This window comes from Dioscorea cayenensis, chromosome 3 (genome assembly GCF_009730915.1).
Source record: "Dioscorea cayenensis subsp. rotundata cultivar TDr96_F1 chromosome 3, TDr96_F1_v2_PseudoChromosome.rev07_lg8_w22 25.fasta, whole genome shotgun sequence".
Classification (NCBI taxonomy): domain Eukaryota; kingdom Viridiplantae; phylum Streptophyta; class Magnoliopsida; order Dioscoreales; family Dioscoreaceae; genus Dioscorea; species Dioscorea cayenensis.
The window spans coordinates 18,520,513-18,532,637 of record NC_052473.1 but is presented as its reverse complement, the minus strand read 5'-3'; the positions used below and the strand labels follow the sequence as shown (position 1 = coordinate 18,532,637).

Sequence of the window (12,125 nt, the reverse complement as noted above, 5' to 3'; positions counted from 1 at the left end):
GAACCGCGCTCATCACTGAATCGTGCCCTCACCTTACGCGAGATGGGGATCAAACTCGGGGAGCCACGCTCGACACTCGAGACGAACACTCTACGTAAGGGACCCGATGACAATAATCCACACTTATATGATAGAAATAAAAATTTATCGTCTGTTTAAAAAAAAATGTTTGGTTTTTAACGCATTAAACAAATATTTAAAATGTGAGACTTTCATGTACCACCAAAAATCTTTTTAAGATCTTTGACAAAAATTTCTTGACTTTTTTATTTAACTTTTTAAAACATTTTATGTTATTGTAGATAAAATGCTATGTAATAATTAGAGTTGGTAAACTATTCAAATCTAAAACAAATATTAAAAAAACTAAAACTTAAATTTAACATATATGTATAAGTTTTTGACATATATGTTAAACACAACGCGAAAGAGAAAAAAATTAAAGCTAAAATTTAACATATATAAATGAAAAATTGTAAATATATTTGTGTTTGGATGCTTCAGAACTTTTAGCAATATGAATAGATTATGTGCTCTTTGTTATTTATAAGTTCTAAATGTATTCTTTCATCAAAATACATGTTTAAGATAAAAATTACTAGGGGAGGGAATTACGAAATATTAAACCATATTCATGAAAAATTATTAGCTACACATGACACTGCTTTGTGTATAAATATCAAAACGATAATTTTAATTATCCAAAAACAAAATTAAAGAAGTGAACATATGGCTATATTAATGAACAATTGTATCCTTGTTTTTTAGATTATGTATTGTCACTTAGTTATTTAAAACTAAATATAATAATGAGATTATTAACTCAAACTATATAACTAACAAACTAAAGTTATATGCAAGTTAGTTTTGACAAAAACTATAAAGCCAAGAACTCTTTAATCTCTTGTGAAAATTTTGTGTGAGGAATACCTCTCGTACTCTCTTTAAGAGTTACATGGTAATGGGTTTATTCTTAAAAAATTATTCAAGTCATTATAAATAGTGCGTCTCGATACTTATCTGTTCTTTGATTTGGTACTTATCATCTTTGTAAAAAAAAAAAAACTATAATTAAAGAGATTACGAGAGGTGAAATTGAAAAGAATATATAAGTTGAAAAAAACTTATCTTACATTCCAATTCATAGCCCAATTTTGAAAGAATGGACCTTTTACAGTAATTGTTTTATTTCTATTTAAAAATAAAAATATGATTACTCATAAACGGGCAGAAATCCAAAATGTTATATTTAACAAAGTATGTGAAGTTGAAAGAATATATAAGTGGCCCAATTATTTGAAAAATTGGGCTATGAATTGCAATGTAAAACTGGGCTCAATCATGATCTACTATTAATTAAGTTGTTTTATGTTTTTTTCTTTTTCTTTATCTGTTTTTTATTTTTTTAAAATCTCTATTATTATGATTATTTTGTTTTTTTATCTGCTTTTCAAGTGGTTAAGCCAATGAAAAGCCAAAATGTTATAAAAGCCCTCATTTTTAATTACAGACTCTAATTTTTAGGTTTTTTTTTTTCTTTTCTTTTTTCTTCAAAATTTTATTTATAAATATTATTTTAATATTTAATTTGAGAAGATAATGATACAAAGTTTATTTATAATAAAAACGACAAAAATATATAAATTAGAATAAATAAATAAATAAATTCTCAGATTTCTTCTCGTCCCTCCGATCTTATCTATCCACAATATCAAAGAAAGTTCATCCCCAATTTCGCAATTCCCCCAAATTTCAATGGAATTTCAATTCTTGTTTCCTCAATCTTATCATCCAGGGCAATTCCATCATTGATCGGTTTTCTCCATATTTTTCTCGATTTTTTGAGTATTTTTTTTTGTGGGGGATGAGCGAGAACCCTATCGCCACCGGAGAAGTGAAGCTGGGGCCGGCGAAGGCGATGGACGGTGGTGCCGGTGCTGGAAACCCGCAGGGCATGCCGATGTATGCGCATGAGAGACAGGAGAGCGATGGGGAGGAGGAGCATGATGGCGTGGCCGAGGTTGAGGCTATGGACGCCGATCATCCGACGGATCTTGCCAACCTCAGTGACCAAATCGGTCTTATCGTGCCGCCGGTGGCGAGTAATCAACTCACTCTCTCTTTCCAGGGCGAGGTCTATGTATTCGATTCAGTTTCCCCTGACAAGGTGAGATCTTGCTACTTGTTTCTTGGATTTTGTCTCCAATTATGAGATTTTAGCTAGTTGTTTTGCAGGTTCAAGCAGTGTTATTGCTGCTCGGAGGGCGTGAGATCGCTGGAGGGTTGGGTTCTATGCCACCTTCTTCGCATCCTTACAAGGTAGTAGTTGGTTGTGCTTGCTGTTGATGTATGTATAATGGCAGTGATTTGTGAATGGATTGATGGATTTTTGCTTGTTTATCATGTGATTTACAGCGCTCCAACTTCCCTCAGAGAGTTGCCTCATTGATGAGGTTCAGGGAGAAGAGAAAGGAGAGGAATTTTGATAAGAAGATTCGGTATACTGTTCGGAAAGAGGTTGCTCTAAGGTTAGATTTCAATTCTTCAATGTCAATTTTGTTTCCTTCTCAATATGCTTCATCTAGTCTGGTTTTATTGCAATGCAACAGTACAGAATTCTTTATTCGGTGGTTGGTTTTACGCAACGTCATACTTTCTGTGGTGTGTGTCATTGGATTTGTTTTCCAAAATTTGGTTTTTAAGTGTCTAGCTTGTAATGCTTGGACAGTTGACATTCATGAGATTTCTATGGTTTGTACTTTGTAATGCTAACTACTAGCTAGGGGAATGCTGAGAGGCTACATCTGAGTTTTTATTTTTATTTTTTTAATAGAAGGCTGCAATGAAATAATTTTTGTTCTAGATGTCAAACTGATCAATCTCCACCTTTGACTGATGTATTGCTTCACCTCAGTGGCTTGTGGTTGATTATCCTGCATGTAACTTCTGGTGGTTGACAGTTGGAAATCCCCCACCCCACATTTAACTTCTAGTTTATGGTCACTTGTATATACATGCTTAGGCTCTTTGATTGATTTCAGATTTATCTTCTCTTATTTTATTGTGTCGATACTTAACCATGCCTTGATCTGTAGTCTTTTTCTTCCTGATGTAGTTATTCTGACATTTTAAGTGTGGTCGAATTGTCTTTTGTCCTCAATGATTTTAAGTAATGATTAGACAACATAACTGGGCTATGGTTATCGTAATTGTTTTTTATTTTTAATAATTTTTACCTATGATGTACTAATTCATGTGCATTTTGTAACAGAATGCAACGGAACAAAGGCCAATTCACATCATCAAAGTCGAAACCCGAGGATGCAACAACTGCTGTTACAACATGGGACTCTACTCAACGTTGGAGTGCTGATGATCGGCCACAAGCATCAGCTGTGTAAGTTCTTATAGTATTATCTATTTTCTCTTTCTCTTGAGTCATGAGAGAAGATATTCCTCAGTGAATAAGTAATATTCCTGTTCACATAGCACATTCCGAGTTTGCTCTGCATTTATTGAGTTTAATGAGAAGGAAGCTGGTGGCACTAAAATTAATTGTACTCTGACTCTTCTAATCAATTGTAGTCAGCTCGTCTTTGTTATGTCCTTTTTCTAGCATTCTATCCAAAAACATGAATATTGCTATTTTGAATCACATAGTTTATTCAATTCTTGTTGCTTAGAAGATCCGTAACTGATATTTGATATTTTCTAAATCCTTTCAGATGCCATCATTGTGGGATTAGCGCAAAGGCAACGCCAATGATGCGCCGTGGACCTGATGGACCGAGAACCTTATGCAATGCTTGTGGACTCATGTGGGCAAATAAGGTTGATACTTTATTCTTGTTGACAGTTCTTGTTTATTGCCTTAGTATGTGATACATAATATCACTATGCCATGTTATTACTCTACTCAATATCATCAAAAGAGACCTGATTGTTTTGTCTTTCTGCACAAGCATGCAGTATTATTAATCTGTCATTTTACTTATTTCTTTTTGATAATGTGACTTAGATATGCTCTTCCTACATTTTGATTTCTTTTTCTTCTCTATATTAAACATTCCTGTGTCAGATACCTGTGAAGCATATAGCATATTAAAAACAGACTCGAATCATATTGTGACACACAACTGACCTAGATATCGACACCTTACAAAACTCATTAAGATTTAAGAAGACTCTTTCTGGTTAGCTCCACTTCTTCTCAAGTTGCGTCCTGATACATTATTTTTCAGAGGACAATTTATGACAGCATCGACCTATTCTCATTTCTTGGTTAATTTTCTCTGCAAATACCACACCAAGAATTATATCGAAAAGTGATTTTGTTTTCGCGGACTTTGCAGGGAACACTGAGAGACCTTTCGAAGAATCCAGCTCCATCCGCGCAGCATTCCTTTTCTGAAGCAAAGGAAGTGGTGAGACCTGAATCATCAGTTGAAGCATCAATGTCCTCACGTAAATCGTCTTTCTTTTTGTTTTTCTGAACTCTTTTTTTCTGCACATATTACAGAATGGAAACTCGGAAGCTGTAGGTGAGCATCAACCCCTAGCAATCAACTCTAATGGGCATAATGCAATATGAGAAGACGACATTGCGCGCTTAGGAACTCCCGGAAGAGAAGATGACTTACAGATCTGGAAGCTTATCCCCAGTATCAAATTCTTATGAAATTCCATTATACTTGCATGTACTATATAGTTCTATCAGTGTTTAGATGTCTTATTCCCTCTTGCTTTTCTTAAGCCATCATTTGGGAGATTAGATCATGTCTTTTTGGCATTTTGGATAAATTAGTCACCCTGTATTTCATTGCATATTGATCTCTGTTCATCTAAAGTTGGAATTCTCAGTGATGGTGAAGTTACATTTCTTAGTAAATTACAGCTCTCTGTTATTTCTGTGTTTTGGAAAAATTTATGTTAAACTGTTCCTTTATTTTGCTAATCTAGTAAGCCTTTGATACTCCAGTGAGAAGTTGTACCTACTACCTAGCGTGGTACAAGTCAAAAGTGTCTGTTTGTTAATCTATTCTGATCAAATTATAAATGTATAAGATTTTATGAGCATATATAAAATCATATTTGTTTATAAAGAAAATTAATTGTAAGTCTTTGAAATTTTCAAAATATTTCAGACAGATTTTCTAATATTTGCATTTTTTTTTTGACAACTTATTTTTAGTCCATGCAGTTAATATTATATGTTTTCTATCGTTTAGAAGACTGAAAGCCATTTTTATTAATGCGAGTTATTTTTTATGATAAAAGAAAAAAAAATACAATGTCGAAAAAAAAAAACTTTTTGTGAATACTAAAACTAAGAAGTTTTTTTTTTTTTTTAAAATAACCAAACTTCACAGTGAATACTTGTCCATTGTCCAATTGTTTATATACTCCTTCAAAGCATTAGTTTTTGTATATATATATATGTGTGTGTGTGTGTGTGTGCACCCCATTCACTGACAACTTTTGATTTTGGTGACGGTGAATATATTAATTTTTTTTTTGAGAAATATAAATAAGATTTTTTTTTTTATAAATATATATAATATTTTGTAATAATCATGAAAACACAAAAATTTTTTAAAAAAATATTATATCTATATAGAGTGAAAGAGAGATGCAGATAGAAAGGCTTTAAAGCAAAAGACATTCCCTGCACTCAACCCAAAGAAAGGGTGGACAAAAAGAGAAGAGCTCTCAGTGCCAGCTTTGGCTTTTACTGCAAACACACAGAGAGTTACATAGTAAAGAGAACTCTGGTTTATTCTTTTTCTTTTTTAAAATTACATATTATATATTATATATATATATATATATATAAAACAACACCAAAAGTAGAAAGATGGACATGCACTTGTCCCATACTTTGTTAAAAAGCATTGCTTTAAACCCCAAACTCCCATGCAAAAAAATCACAACTAATAATCCCTTTTTACACTGCAGTTAAACATATAAAACATAGAAATAGGACACACACACACACTCTCTCTCTCTCTCTTTTATAAGAGTGATGCCTTTTTTTACTGACATAATATCCCATCCCTCCACATTACTCTTCAAAAGTAGTGCCCAATATGTATATTACCTTTTATATACATTACATTCATACATTCTCCAATATATGTATATATATGACATGGAGATAATATACCAAATGATTGAAATCCATACATATAGATGATTTTATATATATATATATAATAAAAAAATTATGGACAAGTACTCACAACTAGGATTTGAATACTTGACTTTTTTATTTGGGTGAAATAAAATATTAAAACTTCAAAAATATTTATTTTTTTAGAAAAAAAATTATTTGTTTTATGTGCATATATATATATATATATATATATATTTATATAGCCAATAACAATAATGTGCATTGACTGGATTACTCCAGTTTGACTCAAACCATTTGCTATTTGTTTTCTTTATGACTAGTAGTTATGATTGGTTTTCGCATATGTTTTTATTTTTTTTATATTTTAATGTAATTATAGTTTAATTATTTTTTAATAAATAAATAAATTACATTAGATGATGAAAAAACAATTTATTAATAAATATATTTTGTAAAAAAGTAAAAAAATTAAGAGTAAATTTAGAAGGTCAAGTAGACAATCAGAAAAGTTAACTATCTTCAAATATCTAATAAAAGAAAACAAAGAAAAAAAATTTGAAAGTGTGTACAAACAAACTAAAAAGAAACCAAACATATAAATTTTTATTATAATAATAATAATATACACAGAGAATGTTGTGTGTGTGGCCCTTTATATGCATGTTCCAATTAGAAGCACACAGACACAAAAATTCAAACACAAACTCACTATCCAATCTCTTTTTTTAAAAAAATTATTTTATTGATAAATTTATTTATTTTTTATCCTTTTGTTTTTGCTGCTGTTGCTGTTGTTGTCTTGTGCTGTAACACTGCATTCACTGCTTTTTGTTTTGCAAGAGTGACAAAGAAAACTTGAACAAAGAGAGAAAGATATAAAGAGGACATGGATGTGTGACATTTTAGCTTTTCTTTATATATATATATATATATATTTATATTTTTTTTCTCTACTTTCATTCTGATTCCTGGCCCCTTCTTCTTGTCAACATTTTACTGACATTCATCTGACATTACATTTATTCTAATTTTTATTTTTTTTTTATTTTTTGCATTATTTTTCAACCCTTAATTCCCTTTCTAATAGGTTTAAATTGAGAGAATGTCAGGTGGGGGCTTTTGAGGAATGTTGTTCCCCACTTTCCAAAACTAAAGTTTGTGTTTTTATGTGTTAATTATATAAATTTGGATTAAAAAGTGGCTAAAGTGGGAATAAAAGAGGGAGCTATTTTGGGGATTGTGAAACTAAGTAGTGTGTGCAATCATGTTTTGCTTTACTTCATTCCCTACAATACTTCAATCTCATACTGTTAAGAGTTCAAACTAATTAATATGATTGATTGAATGAATGAATGAATGCACCATGCAAATATGCAATGCATGCATTGCTTTGTTAATAACTCATCAATTTGCTTATTATTAATTTATTATCAATATTAATGGTTTTTTTTTTTTTTTTGACATAACATGGGAGTCATTAGTCATGCTTTTTCACTTTTTTCTTGGTAGCTTTAATCACATTAAAAAAATAAAAACTTTAAAAGATAGAGAGAAAGAGTGTGTACTGTTAATACTAGTAAGTCTATAAAGAGAGAAGAATACAAAGCAAAGCATAGAGAGGGGGAAAAAGAAAAGGGATTAATGTGTGTGTGTGTGTGTATGTGTGTGAGAGAGAGCTCTTTCACAGGTTTCAAGTGGTCTGAGCTTAAAAAGTTAAAAAGAGATGGTCAAAAAGCTCCCACTTATAAAAAGAGGTGGAAAAAAGCTATTAACAAATACAAATCATCTCTCTTTCCTCTCTCTACTATTCCTTCTATTCTTTTTGTTTACATTTTTACCCCTATAAACAAAAAAACTCAAACTTATTTATCATTCAATAATAAATAAAAGGGAAAATTACTGTTCACCCCTCGTAATTTTCAAAACTTCCCAAAAACCCCCTCCTACTTTTACACACCACTGACGACACTTCCGATAGTGTTTAACTTCCCTTTACCCCCCACTGCTCACTTCAAATGGGTCCATGTTGTGAAATCCCATTTTTGACCGAAAATAGTGGGAAAGAAAGCGCCAAATCACATCATGTTCAACCTTTTCAAGGGCTTTTCTCGGTTTCGATAGACAATGCCAAGGGAGTTACATTACATCTTGTTATTCTCCTCATTATCATACCCCGAAAATATATAAATCGGCTTTCTAACGAAAATGAAATTGATTTCCATCGGATCGTCAGTCGCACTTCATCTTCAAATGAGTCAGTAGTCGATTTTTATCGTCGAGCGCAGCATGTGCCATTGTCGCCTTCTCGCTTTATGGTTGTAGAAGTTGTATTACGACGGAAGAACAAGAATTACGATGAGTTCATTTCGTTGTAAAAGTTCTTTCCTCGCTTATGGTTATCTATTTGTATATTTTTAAATAATGTTTAACTATTTGCTATTATCCGCTTTAAATATTTTTACTAATATGTTTAATAATTGTCATATCCGCTTTAATACTTCCCATCTCCGCTTAACATTATCTTTACATGTATAACTATTCATAAACGTGTAAATTCTCAAAGTCTCTGCAGTAAAACGGTGATCTTTTTCGCTTTGATCCGAATTGTTGGCATGTGGCACGTGGCGAGTGGCAAAGGTTATGGTATCCCGTGCGTAAGAATTAATGACGGCATTAATTCTTACGCAGTAACATAAATTTCCGAACATCCCGCTCGCTCTCATCGACCAATGTCTGCCATCGTAATGCTTTAACTTTTTTTCTCGGATCACGAAGAGTCACCGCTCATGGACTTCACACCATAAATAACTGTGAAGAACCCTCCCCACTGGACAACCACTCCTCGTCGTCCCTCATCATCCTCCTCCTCCTCCTCCTCCTCTTCCTCCTCTTCCCACTGGACAACCACTCTATCTCGAAAGGATGTTTCGTGAGCCTTCTTCCTTATCTTGAGAATCAATTAGCCGTAATCACCGAACTAGTTAAACTATCTTTTTTTCGCCTGTCAAGTCCTCTCATAATCGCTCGAATCGCGGAGGATTCTCCGCGCTGGACGACGGGAAAGCAATTAAGAGAGCATTTCGACTTGGGTATGAAAAGAAAGTTTTCACGTATTGCGTGATCATGGAGGATTCTCTAGAGGAGGGAGATCGTGAAACATCCTTTAAGACGGGGTTGACATTTACCACTTGAGACTTTCTCGTTAACGCTTTAAGAAAACGACGCCGGCAGTACAACCAGTACGCTCGTGTTTAACTATCGGGATCGCTCGCTTTAAGTCCTACCACTGACACATTGATTAATAGTCGTTTTCATGAATGTGTGTTGTTTAACCTTTTTTTAATGTTAGTACGCTTTTGCGTGTTCAAGTTGATGCGCTTGTATGCAACCGCCGTGAGCATTCGAATGTCATGCACACTTGTTTCGATATACGAGGGTCGAGTCGTGAGTGTCCCAAAGTCCGAGCGGACGTTAGTAAATGTTGTAAATGTTGTAAATCTTTGTAAATGTTGTAAATGTTGTAAATCTTTTATAAATAAAACGAAACAATCGTATTTGATCGTGAACTTCGAAATTTAAACAGAGACCTAGTAAAAAAACAATGTGGGAAACAAAAAACGCTCATTGTAAACAATAGAAAAAGTTAAACAATACTCAAGTTACTCTTTAAACAATGACAACGGTGTTTAAGAAAAATACGTAAATATGTTTTAAACAGATGACCCGAGAGGTACCCATCTAGCAACGCGATGTCAGCTGAAAGCATTCAATTTAAACAATAACATATTATTTACATGATATAGACTTTTAGTTAAACAGCTAACCGTTATTTTTAAACACTATATGTATCTGTTTAAACATAAAAAGCTCGACGCTTTACACGTAGACTCATGTTGAGTTGAGAACTTTCATTCGAACGATGACAACATGTCTTCCTCGCGACAATGACATATATTTCCCTTTTTGCCCTTGGGATGGAGGGAAAAAAATACCGCCCAATCACATCACGCCTAATCTAACCTCTATGCATACAATCTGCAGACTTTTTTTGTTTTCGCAGCTCGACCGCTGTTTGTTCTTTACATCTTCTACTTCTTCTTCGCTCGCCTTCGTTTTGTTCTTCATTTCATTAGGTTTTGTACGATTTGGTTTTCGAATCGATATATTATGGAGAGTTTTTTGTGGTATTGCTAGATTCAACGGGGAGGGAAGAGTGCTAATGTTCACTGCTCGCACTTATTGGGAATTGGTGTTAATGAGATATGTGAGCGATGGGGTCTCGAAGTTTCTCTTGTCGAGGGTTAAGTTCATCACACCGTATGGATATAAAAACGGTTTGCCCAATAGAAAACGATGTTGACTTCCATCGGATGTGTCACGTCCACTCCATCTTCAAATGTGCTGTAGTTGATCTTGTCGTCGAGACAGAAAATGTGCCATTGCTGAATCCTAATGAAAACGAGGTTTACTCGTTAGTAAGTTCCTTTTCTTTTTAATTATTTCGCTTGTTCTGGGGTCATTATTGTTTAAATATGTCCGATCAACTGGTTAACATATCAGTACTAGTCCTTTACGTTATTAGTTAATTGTTTAAGTATTTAATTTAACGCTTTAACTATTGTCATTATCGCTAAACATTATATTCTCCGCTTAACATATTGATCTTTTCATTTCGATCGAAGTGTTGGCGAGAATTCAGATTCTGCGAGTGCTCCCATTCATCCCCATGGCGACTCTCGACGCGTGGGATGTCTTACTTCCTCGTCGATCATTCCAAGTGTTGTCGTTGGATATCGTCAACGCTTTTGACGGTGTCGAACATTTCGTGGGATGTACTTTCAAATCATGCAATCGAAAAGGAATTTTGACTTCAAATTCATAAAGAACGTAAAAACATCGAGCGATCGTGGAATGCTGCCGATGGTTGTCGTTGGCGCCTTCACGCATCAAAAGAGTATAACAAAAAAATACTTTTCGTAATCAAGACAATCAACCCGTCACACACTTGCGGTGGTGGCATAGGTTCGGCGTCACATCCGAAAGCGCCCAAAAATGGGTTAGCGCATCGAGTGATTCGAAGCTCAAGGACCGTCCCCTCAGACAAGGCCATCGACATTCGTAGGACACGTTATGGGAACATGGTGTCCACATACCATACAAGCGAGCTTTGGTTGGGAAAAGAGCATGCCCGGGTGGTCCTCGACGCAGCTGACATCTCCGACTATGATCTGCTTTGCTTTGGTATGTGGATAAGGTGGGCTCGAGACAAACCCTGGCAGCTGCGATCGTGAGAGAGACGGTGATCGCTTTTAAACGTGCATTCTTTTCTTTCGTGGCGTGTATTGTGGGATTCAAGAGGGCTTGCAGGTCAGCTAGCTTTTCTCGATGGTACCCACCTCCTTGGAAAATATCGGGGTACACTCATCGGGTGCCACGGGGAAAGATGGTAATAATGGTTTTTTTCCACGTCGCCTTCGGTATAGTCGACAACGAGACCCGATGCCAATCGACTTGGTTCATATCTAAGTTAGGGCGATGCCTTATACGAGGGTGGAGATTATCATGAGATAATTACCTTCGTGTCGGACGGGTCCAAGGGCCTTGTGAGCGCAATTGCGAGAGTCTTCCCTTCTTCGCCACACGCGCATCGCTCTTCGACATTTGGAGGCCAATTTTATGAAAGCCAATGTCGGACTTGGGAAGGCATTGAGGGAGGAGTGCTCGGTCTATATGCTTCCGCGATTGCGTGGGCATCCACGGCTAAAGATTTCGATGATACCGTGAATGAACTCGCAGCCATATCACCCAAGCTCATCACCTGGTTGATTAATAAATCGGATATGGCACATTGGTCGAATTATCTCGCTCGGAGGTGATCGTTAGGGGTGAGATGTATTCGAACGTCAGCGGAGTCGTCTCAATGCTTGGATCAAGGAAGCTCGTCATTTACTGCGATTTGAAAATGGTCGACTCCATAAGGTCTCGCGAATGT

The 12,125-nt window shown here is 34.8% G+C and overlaps 1 protein-coding gene across 1 annotated transcript; it reads left to right on the top strand.

The window, feature by feature from the left end:
* The first annotated feature begins 1,673 nt into the window (after positions 1-1,673).
* On the top strand, positions 1,674-4,927 carry LOC120282104 (GATA transcription factor 20-like). The gene is made up of 7 exons (XM_039288851.1): positions 1,674-2,167; positions 2,236-2,319; positions 2,416-2,528; positions 3,272-3,397; positions 3,726-3,831; positions 4,353-4,424; positions 4,520-4,927. Exons 1-7 carry the CDS (start codon positions 1,865-1,867, stop codon positions 4,589-4,591), a joined length of 876 nt encoding a protein of 291 aa, XP_039144785.1. The 5' UTR covers positions 1,674-1,864; the 3' UTR covers positions 4,592-4,927.
* The last annotated feature ends 7,198 nt before the right edge of the window (positions 4,928-12,125 follow it).